The sequence below is a fragment of the Xenopus tropicalis genome, chromosome 10 (assembly GCF_000004195.4).
Source record: "Xenopus tropicalis strain Nigerian chromosome 10, UCB_Xtro_10.0, whole genome shotgun sequence".
In the NCBI taxonomy this organism is placed as follows: Eukaryota; Metazoa; Chordata; class Amphibia; order Anura; family Pipidae; genus Xenopus; species Xenopus tropicalis.
Genome location: NC_030686.2, coordinates 48,480,724 through 48,499,617, shown reverse-complemented (window position 1 = coordinate 48,499,617; position 18,894 = coordinate 48,480,724). Strand labels below are relative to the sequence as shown.

The 18,894-nt window shown below is 47.0% G+C and overlaps 1 protein-coding gene across 1 annotated transcript; it reads right to left on the bottom strand.

Annotated features, from left to right (window-relative positions):
* Positions 1-5,090: 5,090 nt before the first annotated feature.
* trim16 (tripartite motif containing 16) lies at positions 5,091-18,364 on the bottom strand. The gene is made up of 6 exons (XM_031894719.1): positions 17,634-18,364; positions 12,817-12,912; positions 11,239-11,472; positions 10,787-10,958; positions 9,967-10,062; positions 5,091-7,515 (listed from the first exon to the last, which is right to left on the bottom strand). The coding sequence occupies exons 1-6, from the start codon at positions 18,144-18,146 to the stop codon at positions 6,932-6,934; spliced, it is 1,695 nt and encodes a 564-aa protein (XP_031750579.1). The 5' UTR covers positions 18,147-18,364; the 3' UTR covers positions 5,091-6,931.
* Between the last annotated feature and the right edge of the window lie 530 nt (positions 18,365-18,894).

Sequence of the window (18,894 nt, the reverse complement as noted above, 5' to 3'; positions counted from 1 at the left end):
TCCCTGTGGGATTAGAATACAGATGGGCCTGGGACGTCCCATTAATGGTTCCACCAGCCTCAGTGTGAGGGGGGATTTATACACAGCACTTACACCAGTAGTATACAAAACATTAAATCCTTCTAATTTCCAATCTAAAAGGAGGATTAAGACAGGGAAAGATGGTGCCAAGCACTGACCCACCAAGATATTTATCTACCAAGTACCTTTCTGTTTTGAATTAATTCTTTAACAAAAAAAAATCAAAATCCCAAAAGAGACCAGAACTCACACCCAGCCCTGCCAACTGGTAATGCCAACCACCGCCCCATTGCTGTGTCACTACCAGGTACTGCTTCTTTCATAGGTTATTATTCTTTAACTAAAATAAAGTTATAAATCCAAAAAGAGGCAGATGGGAATCAAACTCACAAACACAGAATTGCCTAAATGACAGCGTTAAGCAATGACTCACTGAGCTATTCAGCAGCTCTGCCTTATAGGTTTATTGTGGGTTTATTATTCTTTACTAAATAAGTTAATAAATAAGAGGCAAAGCCCAGAGTGGAACTGAACACTTAGCTGTTCAGCCACCATGTAACGATTGCCTGTGATGTTATTATTGTTTAGGTTAAAAAAAATGTATTGCCAAATTACATATTGGTAAAAGTGGAGTCAAACTCACATACACAGCGCGGCCAAGTAGTAATGGGAAGCTCTGCCCCGACCGGCTATTCAGCTGTTATAAATGTATTATCCTTCAACAAATAGTCTTAATCCAAAATGTAACTGCTCCCAGCCGGGACTCAAACCCACATACACAGCGTTGCAAGGTGGTACCGCAAACCCCTGAGCCAACAAGCAGCTGAGCTACTGTGTCTCTTTGTGTCCTGCATTTATTATTTTTTTTATAAAATATTTTTTACTTCATGAAGTGATAAAGCACAGGCAGGAATTGAACTCACATTTGCTGTGTTGCTAACTAGTAACACCAGTCACGGACCCACCCAGCTAACCTGCTAACATGGACATAGGAGTCTATTATTCTTTAACTAAAAAGAATGTCTAAATCCCAAAAGAGCCAGAGATCAAGGAGGAACTGAACTCACATATACAGCAAAGCCAAGTGCCTGCTATAGTCACTGCCACACTGCGCTATTTAGCGACCTGTTGGGCATTTATTGTTATTTTTATTATTTAACTTAAACTTAATTTTGAAAAAGGACAGAGCTCAGGCTGGAATTGAACTCACACCCACCCCATTTCAAAGCTGGAGAACCAATCAATGAGCCATTTAGCCACAACATAAGTGCTGGGTGTGAATTTATTATTCATTAATGATTCAGGCTTGAGACTGTTCCACCCCCCCAGGAAGGCTTAACCCCCCCTTTTGGAAGTGGAAATGATCAGGATATAACATTGTACCTATTTACCTATATTTATTTTCAAGGGACCAGAAAAGAAGGTGTAAAATTCAGGAAAAATATAAAGTTATCTATCCAGCCCACCTATAGCAACCATAGCCGACCTGGAGGGGTACAGTGCCAGTCTCTCAGCCCCCGGCTAGTCAGCTAGGAAACATTGATTCTTTCTAAATATATTATTCTTTAGGTAAAAAACAAAGTTAAAACCTGGGAAGAGCCCAGTTCCAAAGCCGGAATGAAACTCACACACAGGGGGCACTAAAGCACTCAGGGGCAGCACCGACCCACAGAGCCATTTAGCCGCTAATGGGCCATGGTTCTGAATTTGTTATTCTTAAACTTAAAAAAGTAAAGCTGAAATCCAATAACAAACATACAGAGCCCAGAGAGGAACTGAACTCCCAACCCCAGCGCTGCCCCCCAGCTGTATCACCCCCCAGCTATTACAGCCCCCCAGCACCTATTGTAGGGTGAATTCAATGTTCTATAATTACTCAATCCTGACACTGCTCCGCCCCCCCAGGAAGGCTTAACCCCGCCTTTTAGAGTGGAAGTGATCAGGATTTAACCTATAACATACTATTAACCCACAGTAGAACCCCCTATTTATGTTTTTTTAGTGGAGAAGAAAAAAGATGTAAAATGCAGGAAAATATAAAATCAGGGGATATAAAGCTGAGGTTTCCCTGTAAGTGCTGTGTATAAATCCCCCCTCACACTGAGGCTGGTGGAACCATTAATGGGACGTCCCAGGCCCCTCTATATTCTAATCCCACAGGGAAAATCCATTTGTTACTGAGCTCCCCCACCAGGGGGCACTACAGGCCCCTCTGTATTCTAATCCCACAGGGAAAACCCATTTGTTACTGAGCTCCCCCACCAGGGGGCACTACAGGCCCATCTGTATTCTAATCCCACAGGGAAAACCCATTTGTTACTGAGCTCCCCCACCAGGGGGCACTATAGGCCCATCTGTATTCTAATCCCACAGGGAAAACCCATTTGTTACTGAGCTCCCCCACCAGGGGGCACTACAGGCCCATCTGTATTCTAATCCCACAGGGAAAACCCATTTGTTATTGAGCTCCCCCACCAGGGGGCACTACAGGCCCATCTGTATTCTAATCCCACAGGGAAAACCCATTTGTTATTGAGCTCCCCCACCAGGGGGCACTACAGGCCCATCTGTATTCTAATCCCACAGGGAAAACCCATTTGTTATTGAGCTCCCCCACCAGGGGGCACTACAGGCCCATCTGTATTCTAATCCCACAGGGAAAATCCATTTGTTATTGAGCTCCCCCACCAGGGGGCACTACAGGCCCATCTGTATTCTAATCCCACAGGGAAAACCCATTTGTTACTGAGCTCCCCCACCAGGGGGCACTACAGGCCCATCTGTATTATAATGCCACAGGGAAAACCCATTTGTTACTGAGCTCCCCCACCAGGGGGCACTATAGGACCAGCTAAATCTCAAGCAGGGATCTCTTGAATTTTGTCATGGCCCATTTGGCTTTAGCTTGGTAAGTGCACATTCTGCCCAATTCACAATGGAAGAAATTGTCTTTGTACCCCAAAGTACCAGGCTGCAAGGCTGCGCTATTTTCACGTAACAAACACTTTTATTGCAGGGAACAAAATGCAATAGTGAAATAATTGATGCAATATTTGTGAAAATACCTGATGCGCTGTTATACTGCCCAATAATACAGCTGTTAGGGCAGGAATAATAACGTGACGTTTGCATTAATGTGTATACCTGGAGGGCCACACTCAGTGGCGTAACTAGTAGTTATGGGCCCCACAGCAAATTTAGTTTGGGGCCCCTTAGGTTGACCTATATATTGAAAATGCTCTATAATTAGGGCCTTCTGGGCCCCTACACTCCTGGGCCCCACTGCTCCCTCTCCCATATAGACTGTAAGCTCTACGGGGCAGGGATCTCCATCTCTTGTGTCGTTGCCTCTTAACTTATTGCAACTGTATCTTGTATTTATTTGTATTTATTGTTATACTTTGTATTTATCTATTATTATCTTAATAACCCCCTGTTTGTATTAATGTATTGTACTGTACAGCGCTGCGTACATAAGTAGCACTTTATAAATAAAGTTATACATACATAGGAGGGCAGAGTCTTGGCAGCAGGAAGTTTTGGGGGCAGCAGGAAGGGGGCAATGTGGCTGTCATGTGTCTGCTGTTTGGGATCCATATTAGGGCAGTCGGGTCCCAGAAACAATCACACCGGCCCCTAGGGCAGCTCTAAATACTGACATAAAGGCAAGTGATACGCTCTTAGCAGTTCCTGCCTCTGCCGGTCGGCGCCCAACACTAACACGCGTAGCAGGGAAAGGGTTAAAGTCATATGGAAAGAAAGCCAAGAACTGCTGCCAAGGGTGGGTCAGATGCCTGCATTACCACCTTGCACCACTAGGTGTCAGAGCTTCATACCGTCATCCTGCACACGATCTCTGGCAAAACTTCATTTTTATTTTTTTTTTGTTTTGCTTTTGTATAAATAGAATGTAAAAAGGGCGAGCAACTGGGTCAGTAGCGAGTAGTGCGGCGCTTGGTGTCGGAGGTTGTTTCCATACCGGGCACTGCCGTGTAGCACAGTGAGTCGTTGTTAGTTTAATAAAGAATAATAGATATAGATTGGAAAGAGAGCTCTCAATGACTCTGGGCCAGTGGGATTCTGAGCTGGGTTCCAGTGCTGGGGCACGGAGTGCACCTAAGGCTAAAGGCTCATTTGCCCAGCAATTCTATAGGGACCAACGTGCCTGCTTGTTTGTGTATATACAGGTCATTTCTGTAGCTGGTGCAACACAATGATCTGCCCTATACAGAGACTGATCCCCCTCTACAGAGACTGATCCCCCTATACAGAGACTGATCCCCCTCTACAGAGACTGATCCCCCTATACAGAGACTGTTCCCCCTATACAGAGACTGATCCCCCTATACAGAGACTGAATCCCCCTATACAGAGACTGATCCCCCTATACAGAGACTGAATCCCCTATACAGAGACTGATCCCCCTATACAGAGACTGATCCCCCTATACATAGACTGATCCCCCTCTACAGAGACTGATCCCCCTATACAGAGACTGATCCCCTTACAGAGACTGATCCCCTACAGAGACTGATCCCCCTATACAGAGACTGTTCCCCTATACAGAGACTGATCCCCCTATACAGAGACTGATCCCCTATACAGAGACTGATCCCCCTATACAGAGACTGAATCCCCTATACAGAGACTGATCCCCCTATACAGAGACTGAATCCCCTATACAGAGACTGATCCCCCTATACAGAGACTGATCCCCCTATACATAGACTGATCCCCCTCTACAGAGACTGATCCCCCTATACAGAGACTGAATCCCCTATACAGAGACTGATCCCCCTATACAAAGACTGAATCCCCTATACAGAGACTGATCCCCCTATACAGAGACTGATCCCCCTATACAGAGACTGAATCCCCTATACAGAGACTGATCCCCTATACAGAGACTGATCCCCCTATACATAGACTGATCCCCCTATACAGAGACTGATCCCCTATACATCCCCCTATACATAGACTGATCCCCCTATACATAGACTGATCCCCCTATACATAGACTGAATCCCCTATACATAGACTGATCCCTATACATAGACTGGATCCCCCTATACATAGACTGATCCCCTATACATAGACTGATCCCCTATACATAGACTGATCCCCCTATACATAGACTGATCCCCCTATACATAGACTGATCCCCCTATACATAGACTGATCCCCCTATACAGAGACTGATCCCCCTATACAGAGACTGAAATGAAAGCAGAGTCTTCAGAGTATGAGCTTTAGGGAGGCACTGTGTACTGTCAGTGTTGGAAGAGAACCTTCCAGCCAGGGGCCCACCGAATCTATAACCTGCCACTACACTTCTACTGTCACTGCCCACCTTCCCAGCCTTACTCTATGCGGGGTCATTTCAGCAAAAATGTTTTGCCACTCTCTTTAGCCATAAGTACCCAGATGTGTTAGTAAAATCGCTACACAAAATGGATAAAATATAAACCCCCGACAGGCCTGGAAGATCACTGCAGAAATGGACAGTAAGCACATCTATCCCCCCCCCCCAAAAAATAAATCAAACATGAGAAAAACCACTTCCAGCGGAGAGAAGTGGGGGAGCAGGTGTGGCCCCTCGGGTTGCTGTTAGTCGTGTGGGAATTCAGTATTTCAGGGCAGTATTAGGGTGGTGTTGGCGGCAGCAGCAGTTCACCCTCATTCTACACAACAGAAACTAAATCCTGCTAATTATACAGGGCTGTCAGGGAGAACTGACATGGTGTAAAGTGGAGAGATATTTCAGTTGGTGGGATCTAGAGGTGCATCAACCCAAAAACAATCATAAAATCTGGGCTGTAAGCTACCTGTCTGCCTGCCTGTCTGTGCTTCTAGCACAAGTCTCCTATACGCAGCAGGAAAGTTCTGCCAAAGTCATGGTCTTACTGGGCAGGAAGAAGTTGTTTAAATATTACTGGCGGTCCTTTTACATTGGCTTCTCTGGTGGGCCCATGGGGAGAAGCCTCATCGTATATTCACCTTGTGGGGGAAACATTCCATGAGTGATTTATAAAAGCCTTTGCTAACAAGTCCTGTGCACAAAGTCCAAATGGCTCCAAAATAGAAAAGGTATTGGAAATCCAGGAGGACAACTAGAAATTCAGGAGAGCAACTAAAAATCCAGGAGAGGTACCGGAAATCCAGGAGAGCTACTAGCAATCCAGGAGAGCTACTAGAAATCCAGGAGAGCTACTGAAAATCCAGGAGAGGTACCGGAAATCTGGGAGAACTACTAGCAATCCAGGAGAGCTACTGAAAATCCTGGAGAACTACTAGAAATCCAGGAGAGGTACCGGAAATCCAGGAGAGCTACTGGAAATCCAGGAGAGCTACTGGAAATCCAGGAGAACTACTGGAAAACTGGGAGAACTACTAGAAATCCAGGAGAGCTACTAGAAATCCAGGAGAACTACTGGAAATCCAGGAGAACTACTGGAAAACTGGGAGAGCTACTAGCAATCCAGGAGAGCTACTAGAAATCCAGGAGAACTACTGGAAAACTGGGAGAACTACTAGAAATCCAGGAGAGCTACTGGAAATCCAGAAGAGGTACCAGAAATCCAGAAGAGCTTCTGAAAATCTAAGGGAGCTTCTGGAAATCCAGGACAGGTACTGAAAATCCAGAAGAGGTACCAGAAATCCAGGAGAGGTACTGGAAATCCAGAAGAGGTACCAGAAATCCAGGAGAGCTACTGGATATGGGGAAGATGTTTTAGCATTAGAAGTGCATGACGCCCCGCAGAACAACTGCTACATTGGAATCTAGATGAGACTATACATAGTAATGTGAGACAAGATAGTGATACGCGGTGTAACTATAGAAAGCATCGGGTTTGTGTATGCCTTGATCTGATCCTGCTGAGTCTGTCTCCTTGAATGGTGGCCAAGGCTCTCAGGGAGTGCCAGCTGCTGTAGGAGACGAGCCAGGAGGCAACATTATATTATCTGGGCTTAAAACCACCACAGAACTTTCCTTCTTGGGTAGCCAAAAGGCTGCATAGAGCGGTTCTGCAAACTTGCCCTCGAACTGGTGCAAGAGGGTCATTTTGTCCGCGACCCCATAGAACGATATATTGCCACTCACATAGTTAATATAGATTCCCACCCGGGGAAATTTCTCTGTTTTGAGAGGGGTTTCCACATCGCTGTGCCAGGCGGAGAACTCTTTCCCGTTCCACTTTAAGGTCCAGGAGAAGTCATTCCCCGTGATGCAGCTGTTGCTCTCCGACCCCTTCCTGTCGATGCATTTGTAGGTCACGCCCATGTGAACCTCTTCCCCTTTAAACTCGACCTCGTAATAATGGCGCCCGATGTAGAAGCTCTCCACGCTCAGCACCTGCCTGAAGTCCTCAAACCGTTGGGGGTCATCGGGGTACGGATGTTGCCAGGGGGCGGTGTTGGACACCTTGCGGTTGTCTTCTAACAGCCGGAGGAACCGATGAGCGGTTACCGGATCCAGGGTAAGGTTGGACTTATCTGCAAATGCAAGAAAGAGAGGAATGGTGAGGAATCCAAATCCAATGTCCATTCATGGAGATAGAAGGTTCTTCTGGGCAAACACAGAAGGTTCCTCTGGGCAATATCTCAAGATATTAAGAGGTTCTTTTGGAAGATTCTTGGTGACACACCTAGGAACGGCCTGCCCTACATAACAACGTGGGTACAAATGACCTACATCCATTGTATCTCAGGTTACACCCTGGCAACCCAATAACTAAGGATTTCACCATCCTGGAAACTGCTGGGAGCAATTAATCCTTATAGTTGGACTCTGCTGATAAATGTAAAAGCAATAGGAGCCAGGCTCCAACTGGAATTCTGGGTATTCTGACCCACACCCGCTTTTTCCCTGAAGCTTCTGCCTACCAGACCCCGGGACAGTATGCCCCCCTCTTCAACTTTGGTTGCGCGGAACATACTTTTTGCCTATTGTTTCAATTAGGAAATGTCTAATTTCTAAGCTTTTTGCTCTAAACAGGGCAAAATGCAAAAATGAAAATAAATTTACATTCTGCTTCCTGGTCCCAGTGAGCAAAGTCAAACAAATCCGTCCACTGGAAGTGACATCAGCAGGGGTAGTGCTAAGAAACAGGAAGTGACATCAAAGACTGGATCTCCATGGAGCTCATCTGACTACGTACTGACTCTCAAAGGGGTGGTAACTTTTAGTATGTTATAGAATGGCTATTTCTAAGCAACTTTTCTCTTGGTCTTCATTATTTATTTTTTATAGTTTTTTTAATTATTTTGCCTTTTTCTTCTTTCCAATGGGGGTCACTGACCCCGGCAGCCAAAACCTATTGCTCTGTGAGGCTCCAGTTTTATTGTTATTGTTACTTTTTACTCCTTATTTTTCTGTTCAGGTTCCTCTCCTATTCATATACCATTCTTTCATTCAAACTGCTGCCTGGTTGCTAAGGTCTTTTGAACCCTAGCAACCAGATAGCTGCTAAAGTTCCAAACTGGAAAGTTGCCGAACAAAAAGTGAAATAATTAAAAAACTACAAATAATAAAAAAGGAAGACCAATTGCAATTTGTCTCAGAATATCACTCTTTACATCATACTAAGAGTTAATTCAAAGGCAAACAACCCCTTTACATTAGTTTTTATAAGAGGAGAGAGCGGTACCAGGGCTGAGGTTTGTACTGCAGGTTCCTGCCCTGTTTTGGGCCAAACCCCTTGACTCAACTCATTGTTAAACATGGGAGTGTGCTGGGATCACTCAGCGGGAAAGCTCTGTACAAACAGAACCCACAGTGAGTCAGTGTAAGCCGAGTGGGAGCAAATTCCTAAAGGAAATGTAAACCCTGAAATGAATGTAAAATTCCTCAGGGCTCCGTATACATGAATTATTTTTAGTTTTCATGATATTATCAGTTCTTACACCGCTAATATAATGAATCTGAAACAACTGCGCCACCTTCTGGTTGTTTTGGCTGAATGGATACATCTTTATTAAGGGGCAGTTCAGCTTTAAGTTAACTTTTAGTATGTTATAGAATGGCCTATTCCTAGCAACTTTGCAGTTGGTCTTCATTATTTATTTCTTATAGTTTTTGAATTATTTGCCTTCCTCTTCTGCCTCTTTGCAGCTTTCATATGGGGGGGGTCACTGACCCCGGCAGCCAAAACCTATTGCTCTGTGAGGCTCCAGTTTTATTGTCATTGTTACTTTTTATTCCTTATCTTTCTATTCAGCCCCTCCTCCTATTCATATTCCCATCCCTCGTTTTAACCACTGCCTGGTTGCTAAGGTAAATAAGACCCTAGCAACCGGATAGCTGCTAAAATACCAAATGGAGAGCTTCTGAACAAAAAGCTAAATAACTGAAAACCCATAAAAAATAAAGACCAATTGCAAATTGTCTCTGAATATCACTGCCTACATCATATTAAAGTTAATATAAAGGTGAACAACCCCTTTAATTGTAATTAATTTCCAGCCGACTGTTGGCAGAAATGACCAGCAGGCGGCGCTGTCACAAATGTACTCTAGAAGCAGTTTAAAAAACTGCTAATATCTTGAAAATGAGTGCACATTTTTATATTCATTTGAAGGTTTACAGTTCCCATCATTATACAGTATCTGTATATGTTACATCGATATAGCAGAGTATAGTGGGCAGGCTCGTTTGTTAATTAAATAATAGTGAATAAACACAGGCCTGGGGCCCGTACTTGTATCTGTCGCTCCGGCAGTGCGAGGGAATGGGCGGCACTTGCGTTACCTGTTTGTTCAGAGTAAATACGAAGCATTTATTTAATATCCAGGGTGACTCCCTGGCGACTGGCGCGTGATCCTGGCAGGGATTCGGCTTTTACCCTTCAGTGCGGTGTTCGGACAGATATTATATACAAAGGATTCAGGGTCCGGGCGAACCCCAAAAAATAGCGGATTGGGTGCGTCGGTAATTCGGGCACTTACATTTCAGGAACTCGTTGCGCGACGCCGGCTCGGGGGCGCTGATCCGATGCTCCTTTGGGACGATGGCCGAAACCATTGTTTTTATCCCAAGATCCTCTGTGGAATAAAAGAGAAAGATTCAAGGACAAGTCAAGATTCAGTTGATTATGGGTGGGGGGGATCATTCTGCTGAGAGTGGGGGGGGGGCAATCTAAGGCTAGGGGTGCAGTACCGGGGTGTTAGACCCCCTAGTAATTCTAGTCACTTAGTTCAAACCCTGGGCCGGACATATGTACGACTAAGTTGCAGTTCAGCAACAGTTAGAGGTCCAAGGATTAAAGGGGACCTGTCACCCACACATGAAAGTCCTTTTCAAGTTAAACATGAAACCCAAATTACTTTTTATTATAACACATCTGAACCCATTATAAAAGCATTTAAAAATCCCAGTTGTCAATCATATTGCTTGCCCCGCCTAGAGGTGGGGCATACAATAACTTTAGCTTTCCGTTACCCATGTCACTGCACTTCTCCCTTATTCCCCATCCCCCTCATCATCTGGATATATATCCAGTACAGGGGCATCTGGGCCTCCGTTCTATCACATAAACAAGATTACTTGTTACTAACACTGCCCACAAAATGGCGGCTGCCTGCTTACTGGGATTGTGTAATTCCAAGACTGAAGGAAACAAGATTTATAATATTAATACAGCGCAAGTGAAGTTTTTTTTGCTCAACTAACATGATAGAAAATAATTTGGAATGATTTATTGGGGTAACAGGTCCCCTTTAAATATAGTTGCTCCTGTGCCCCCCCCAGCACCCCTTTTTCTCTCACCTTCCTTAGCAAACACCTGCAGCCGCTCCAGGTACGAGGTCTGTAGCATTTCGATGATCTTCTCCGTCGCTTCGGAAATCACCCTTTGTATCCCCGACAGCTTGTCCTTCAGCCCGATGTAAACACTGGGAAGGGTGTCGTCCCCCGCGGACTTCTTAAATTCACAGTACTCCTGCAGGGAGGGTAAATACCGTTATTGTATCGTTATTGTCATTTTTTATTACTTATCTGTCTATTCCAGTGCTATCCTATTCATATTCTAGTCTCTCATTCATATCGGTGCCCGGTTGCTAGGTTACTTTAGACCCTAGCAACAAGATAGCTGCTGAACAGAAAGCTAAATCGTTCAAAAACCACAAATAATAGAAAATAAAGACCAATTGCAAAAAATAGGGATGCCCCTCGCACCCCCATATGCCCCTGTAGGGGTTGGAGGCCGCTCTCAGCCACACCTGTAGGAAGGAGAATTCGTTCCTGTGACTGGCGATCCTCTCCGCCTTCACTTTGCACTTTCTCAGCTCGCTGCACTTCTGCTCCAGGTGGGTCTTGATCCCGTTGGACTGGTTCAGAGCCGCCCGCTCCCTCAGCTCCAGGAACTCCAGCACCTTGGTGTGGGACTTATTAACGGCGCTGTGCACATCCTCAAACTGGAGGTTAATAGCCCTCTTGGCTTCTGAAACTGAATTCTGTGGGGATAAAGAGTGGGGCCATTAGAAACCACCCACAATTACCCTCTCCTGTTTATATTTACCCTCTCCTGTTTATATGTAACCTCTCCCATTTATATTTACCCTCTCCCATTGATATTTACCCTCTCCTATTTATATTTACCCTCTCCCAATTATATGTAACCTCTTCTATTTGTATTTACCCTCTCCTGTTTATATTTACCCTCTCCTGTTTATATTTACCCTCTCCCAATTATATGTAACCTCTTCTATTTGTATTTACCCTCTCCTGTTTATATTTACCCTCTTCTGTTTATATTTACCCTCTCCTGTTTATATTTACCCTCTCCTGTTTATATTTACCCTTTCCCATTTATATTTACCCTCTCCTGTTTATATTTACCCTCTCCTGTTTATATCTAACCTTTTCCATTTATATTTACCCTCTCCTGTTTATATTTACCCTCTCCTGTTTATATTTACCCTTTCCCATTTATATTTACCCTCTCCTGTTTATATTTACCCTCTCCTGTTTATATCTAACCTTTCCCATTTATATTTACCCTCTCCTGTTTATATTTACCCTCTCCTGTTTATATCTAACCTTTTCCATTTATATTTACCCTCTCCTGTTTATATGTAACCTTTCCCATTTATATTTACCCTCTTCTGTTTAGGTTTACCCTCTCCTGTTTATATTTACCCTCTTCTGTTTATATTTACCCTCTCCTGTTTATATTTACCCTCTCCTGTTTATATTTACCCTCTTCTGTTTATATTTACCCTTTCCCGTTGATATTTACCCTTTCCCGTTGATATTTACCCTTTCCCATTGATATTTACCCTCTCCCATTGATATTTACCCTTTCCCATTTATATTTACCCTCTTCTGTTTATATGTAACCTCTTCTTTTTGTATTTGTATATAACCTCTCCCATTTAGGAGACTTGGGGGTCCAGCCAGTTAAAGGGGTGGTTCACTTAGTATGTTATAGAATGGGCAATTTGAAGCAACTTCTCAATTGGGCTTCATTATTTATTTTATATAGTTCTGTAATTATTTGCCTTCTTCTTCTGACTCTTTGCAGCTTTCAAATGGGGGTCACTGACCCCGGCAGCCAAACCCTATTGCTCTGTGAGGCTCCAGTTTTATTGTTATTGTTACTTTTTATTCCTTATTTTTCTATTCAGTCCCTCTCCTATTCATAAACTAGTTTCTCATTTAAACCACTCCCTGGTTGCTAAGGTCATTGGGACCCTAGCAACCAGATAGCTGCTGAAACTCCAAACTGGAGAGCTGCTGAACAAAAAGTAAATTAACTCAGAGGGGAACAACCCCTTGGAAGGAAGTATCTGTTGTACCTGGATGGATGTGGTGTTTGCCTCCAGTTTCTCGATGGCGATCTCGGCCGACTTCAGTTTCCATTCATATTCTGCCACCGTCTCGTGTACTTCAGCCTGGGGGGGGGGTATGTTTGCCATTAGCCTTAGGTACCAAAACCCACCCACCTTTTTCATGACAGGGACAGCTCAGCCCCTAGTATAAAGGCAGAGAGATGGATCAAGCACAGAGTATAATGTGCCCAACCCAGGGTCGGACTGGGCCACCGGGACACTGGGGAAAGGTCGCTTCTCCTGGCCAGCGATGTCCTTACCTGATGCATTTCACATACACGCATTCAGGGGAGGACGTTGGGGGGGGGGTTAGGGGTGTGTGGCAGGGGCCCCTGCAGGGGATGTGTCGGCGGAGGTACCTTGGGGGGTGTGGGGCCCCAGTGGGCCCTTCACCCCCCAGTCTGACCCTGGCCCAACCAGCTTCTGCCGTGGGCCCTGTATGCACCATAAGTGACGTTTGCCAGCCCTGGGCCCCAGATGGGCCCTTTTATTGGTTTTCATGTGTCCTGATCCAACTGAAGGGGGCCATACATGGTGCCATCCAGTCATTTGGTGAGGTCCCCAAACGAGTGGATCGTCTCCCAATCTGGGCGATATCGGGTTAATTCGATTGTTTGGCCCTTGGGGGGTTAGGGGTGCCAAACGAGGGGATTTTCTCCCAATCTGGGCGATATCGGGTTAATTCGATTGTTTGGCCCTTGGGGGGTTAGGGGTGCCAAACGAGGGGATCTTCTCCCAATCTGGGCGATATCGGGTTAATTCGATTGTTTGGCCCTAGGGGGGTTAGGGGTGCCAAACGAGGGGATCTTCTCCCAATCTGGGCGATATCGGGTTAATTCGATTGTTTGGCCCTAGGGGGGTTAGGGGTGCCAAACGAGGGGATCTTCTCCCAATCTGGGCGATATCGGGTTAATTCGATTGTTTGGCCCTAGGGGGGGTTAGGGGTGCCAAACGAGGGGATCTTCTCACAATCTGGGCGATATCGGGTTAATTCGATTGTTTGGCCCTTGGGGGTTAGGGGTGCCAAACGAGGGGATCTTCTCCCAATCTGGGCGATATCGGGTTAATTCGATTGTTTGGCCCTAGGGGGGTTAGGGGTGCCAAACGAGGGGATCTTCTCACAATCTGGGCGATATCGGGTTAATTCGATTGTTTGGCCCTAGGGGGGGTTAGGGGTGCCAAACGAGGGATCTTCTCACAATCTGGGCGATATCGGGTTAATTCGATTGTTTGGCCTTGGGGGGTTAGGGGTGCCAAACGAGGGGATCTTCTCCCAATCTGGGCGATATCGGGTTAATTCGATTGTTTGGCCCTAGGGGGTTAGGGGTGCCAAACGAGGGGATCTTCTCCCAATCTGGGCGATATCGGGTTAATTCGATTGTTTGGCCCTTGGGGGGTTAGGGGTGCAAACGAGGGGATCTTCTCCCAATCTGGGCGATATCGGGTTAATTCGATTGTTTGGCCCTAGGGGGGTTAGGGGTGCCAAACGAGGGGATCTTCTCCCAATCTGGGCGATATCGGGTTAATTCGATTGTTTGGCCCTAGGGGGGTTAGGGGTGCCAAACGAGGGGATCTTCTCCCAATCTGGGCGATATCGGGTTAATTCGATTGTTTGGCCCTTGGGGGTTAGGGGTGCCAAACGAGGGGATCTTCTCCAATCTGGGCGATATCGGGTTAATTCGATTGTTTGGCCCTAGGGGGGTTAGGGGTGCCAAACGAGGGGATCTTCTCCCAATCTGGGCGATATCGGGTTAATTCGATTGTTTGGCCCTAGGGGGGTTAGGGTGCAAACGAGGGGATCTTCTCCCAATCTGGGCGATATCGGGTTAATTCGATTGTTTGGCCCTTGGGGGGTTAGGGGTGCCAAACGAGGGGATCTTCTCCCAATCTGGGCGATATCGGGTTAATTCGATTGTTTGGCCCTAGGGGGGTTAGGGGTGCCAAACGAGGGGATCTTCTCCCAATCTGGGCGATATCGGGTTTATTCGATTGTTTGGCCCTTGGGGGGTTAGGGGTGCCAAACGAGGGGATCTTCTCCCAATCTGGGCGATATCGGGTTTATTCGATTGTTTGGCCCTAGGGGGTTAGGGGTGCCAAACGAGGGGATCTTCTCCCAATCTGGGCGATATCGGGTTTATTCGATTGTTTGGCCCTTGGGGGGTTAGGGGTGCAAACGAGGGGATCTTCTCCCAATCTGGGCGATATCGGGTTAATTCGATTGTTTGGCCCTAGGGGGGTTAGGGGTGCCAAACGAGGGGATCTTCTCCCAATCTGGGCGATATCGGGTTTATTCGATTGTTTGGCCCTGGGGTCAACAAGCCAATGTGGTCCCCAATCCAACAGAAAATCCAATCAGGGTTGGGACAATATTAGGCCAAATTTCGGTCGGGTAGGCCTGTCGGGGGTGCCCTTACATGGGCAGATAAGCTGAAGGACCCGAATCAGCAGCAGCTGAAATCTACCCCTGTGTGTCCCCCTTCAGGGGCTCTGGGATGGAACCTGAGTGCAAGGTTAGTGCATTAAATAAAGTTCACTGTGAGGTTGGGGGCCTTAGAGAGCAGGAAGGGTGAGGTTGTATATTCTTAATATGAAAGGGATCCTTCCTTGCCAGATAGCTGTGTGCAGAAGGGACAGCCTTGGGATACAATAGACTGCACAACAAATATGTCTGTAGTCTCTTAAAGGCCAAGTTAAGCCCAAAGTAAACTGAGTCTTACTATTAATAGGGGAGTGACAGGTAAGCCCTGCATACGTGTAGAATAATGACTCTCTATAGTCCTAGAAGGTGGGCAGTAAGCTCTCCGTGGCACCTGTAGCAAAGCCTAAATGCCAGCAATGACTGCTGCCGGCTGCTAGTGGCACACGTGGGAACATGGCGCCCGGCTCACTGATACCCATCACAGAATGAAGGCAGCCACCGGGTATGGAGCAGGTTTGGGTGCTGCTGGGGAGGAATGCTGTTATTTACATGTCAAGGGAAATATTTGCCTGAGGCTCTGCCCTGACATTACCAACTGTCATGGTGCCTGTCAGGCCCGGACTGGCAATCTGTCGGCCAATGGGGCTGCTGTAGGATGCCATAGACTGTGGCACATTAGTTACTATTTATTGGGCCTGTGGGGGGGCTGTTTGGGCCTCTGTAAACTTAAAATACCAGGGTCTATTTTGACTCTCAGTCCGGGCCGGGTACCTGTTAAACTGAATCAGCCCAGGGTGGCACTGGGTGCCAACTGTCAGGGAGAAGCGTTACTCCTGCGCCCAGCTTCCCAGTGCCACAAAGCAACGCCGCTTGTGTATATGCAGAACTTGACCGAAAAAAGCGTCTCTGTGTGAACAAGTAACTGCGCGTCATGTCACGTGACCCACATGCCTGGAATAGTTCCGTAGCAGTGAGGCATAAAGGCAGAATTTGGCTTTGGGTTCAGCTGAGAGCAACGTCAAGGTGTTAGTAAGGGTTACGTGGGCACCTCCGGACTCTATATACCTGCTGGCACTGAAACAAGGGCACCTCCAGACTCTATACCTGCTGGCACTGAAACAAGGGCACCTCTGAACTATACCTGCTGGCACTGAAACAAGGGCACCTCCGGACTCTGTACCTGCTGGCACTGAAACAAGGGCACCTCCAGACTCTGTACCTGCTGGCACTGAAACAAGGGCACCTCTGAACTATACCTGCTGGCACTGAAACAAGGGCACCTCTGGACTCTGTACCTGCTGGCACTGAAACAAGGGCACCTCCAGACTCTATACCTGCTGGCACTGAAACAAGGGCACCTCCGGACTCTATACCTGCTGGCACTGAAACAAGGGCACCTCCGGACTCTATACCTGCTGGCACTGAAACAAGGGCACCTCTGAACTATACCTGCTGGCACTGAAACAAGGGCACCTCCGGACTCTATACCTGCTGGCACTGAAACAAGGGCACCTCCGGACTCTATACCTGCTGGCACTGAAACAAGGGCACCTCCTGACTCTATACCTGCTGGCACTGAAACAAGGGCACCTCCTGACTCTATACCTGCTGGCACCGAAACAAGGGCACCTCCTGACTCTATACCTGCTGGCACTAAAACAAGGGCACCTCCTGACTATACCTGCTGGCACTGAAACAAGGGCACCTCCGGACTCTATACCTGCTGGCACTAAAACAAGGGCACCTCCGGACTCTATACCTGCTGGCACTAAAACAAGGGCACCTCCGGACTCTATACCTGCTGGCACTGAAACAAGGGCACCTCCGGACTCTATACCTGCTGGCACTGAAACAAGGGCACAGGCACCTGCTGGCACTGAAACAAGGGCACCTCCGGACTCTATACCTGCTGGCACTGAAACAAGGGGCACCTCCGGACTCTATACTTGCTGGCACTGAAACAAGGGCACCTCCGGACTCTATACCTGCTGGCACTGAAACAAGGGCACCTCCGGACTCTATACTTGCTGGCACTGAAACAAGGGCACCTCCGGACTTTATACATACTGGCACTGAAACAAGGGCACCTCCGGACTCTATACCTGCTGGCACTGAAACAAGAACTATTCAGCCTTAGCAGCTCTCCCATGGGTGCACCACCAAAAATCACCCATGGTGAAAAGCCAGGGGCCACCTACAGCTTTAAGGTATTAAGTGTGCCGTGGGTTTAGTGCACAAATTCCATAAAGCCCACAAGCTGCATTGGGAAAGGCCACCATATACATTTTATTGGAATATTCTACTATGGTCGGAATTTTTAGAAACTGAGTGAAAGTTCAAGCTCTGGCAGTAAAGTGGCACCTACCTCTTTCTGCCTCCTCGCCTCGCTGCAGGGGATCGGGTTGTGCTCCCTGTGCTGCTCCATGGCACAGTCTTGGCAAAGGCACAGTAGATCCTCCTGGCAGAACCAGTCGAGCGGCTTGTTGTGGGTGCTGCACCTCCGCAGCTCGGCGTCGTTGATGGGGCCCACCAGCTGGTGAGCATGCAGCTTGGGCTTCTCCAGGTGGGGTCGGAGATGCGCCTCACAGTAGTTAATCATGCAGGTCAGACACGTCTTCACGGCTTTCACCTTCGTCTCTAAGCAAAAGTCGCACAGGACTACGTCGGGGGCATCAACATCCGCCGCGGGGGGCTTGGGTTTATCCACATCCCTGGCAGATCCATTTGCAGAAATGTTGGTGCCAAGCTGGGCTGCAGATTTACTCTTGGCTATCGTGCCCGGCTTCTCTTCCTCCTTCCTGGCCAAGGGCACCATGGCGCTGGCACTCTGGCTTTTACACACGGGTTTGGAGCTGAGGGGGGCACCCGTATCCGCCATCCTCGTGGGAAAGCTCCGGCTCAATAAGGAAACTTTCTGCCTGTGACTCCTCTGTCAGGTTTCAGGGCCACACCTGACTCAGTGCCGCTGCCTCTGCCGGAAGCCTTTAACTGCTTGTGTGCCAGCAGGGGGCAGGGCCTGTGTGTCCCACACCCAATGCCTCACAGGCGTTCCCTCGCATTATAGGGTTAAAGGAAAACATGTGAGTTTGTTTGTAACTACACTTACCCTTACACTAACATCTCCTTTCTCTGTTAACTGCCCTAAAGCCTATAATACCCCCAGGCACTGTATTATACCCATTGCTGTCTAAGGGAAACACTATGGCACCTCCCTACCCATATGTATAAATACAAATATACAGAGAAGGAATGTTCTGGGCACACAATAAGCTGTACCCCCATACTGTACTGTCTAAGGGAAACACTATGGCACCCCCTACCCATATGTATAAATACAAATATACAGAGAAGGAATGTTCTGGGCACACAATAAGCTGTACCCCCATACTGTACTGTCTAAGGGAAACACTATGGCACCTCCTACCCATATGTATAAATACAAATATACAGAGAAGGAATGTTCTGGGCACACAATAAGCTGTACCCTCATACTGTACTGTCTAAGGGAAACACTATGGCACCCCCTACCCATATGTATAAATACAAATATACAGAGAAGGAATGTTCTGGGCACACAATAAGCTGTACCCCCATACTGTACTATCTAATGGAAACACTATGGCACC

Coding starts and splice junctions, on each gene's coding strand:
- trim16 (XM_031894719.1), bottom strand. CDS start 18,146: ATGGCGGATACGGGTGCCCCCCTCAGCTCCAAACCCGTGTGTAAAAGC. Junction 11,473..12,816: donor CAAACACCACATCCATCCAG/GTACAACAGATA, acceptor TTATCCCCACAG/AATTCAGTTTCAGAAGCCAA. Junction 7,516..9,966: donor GCGCAACGAGTTCCTGAAAT/GTAAGTGCCCGA, acceptor TTGCATTTGCAG/ATAAGTCCAACCTTACCCTG.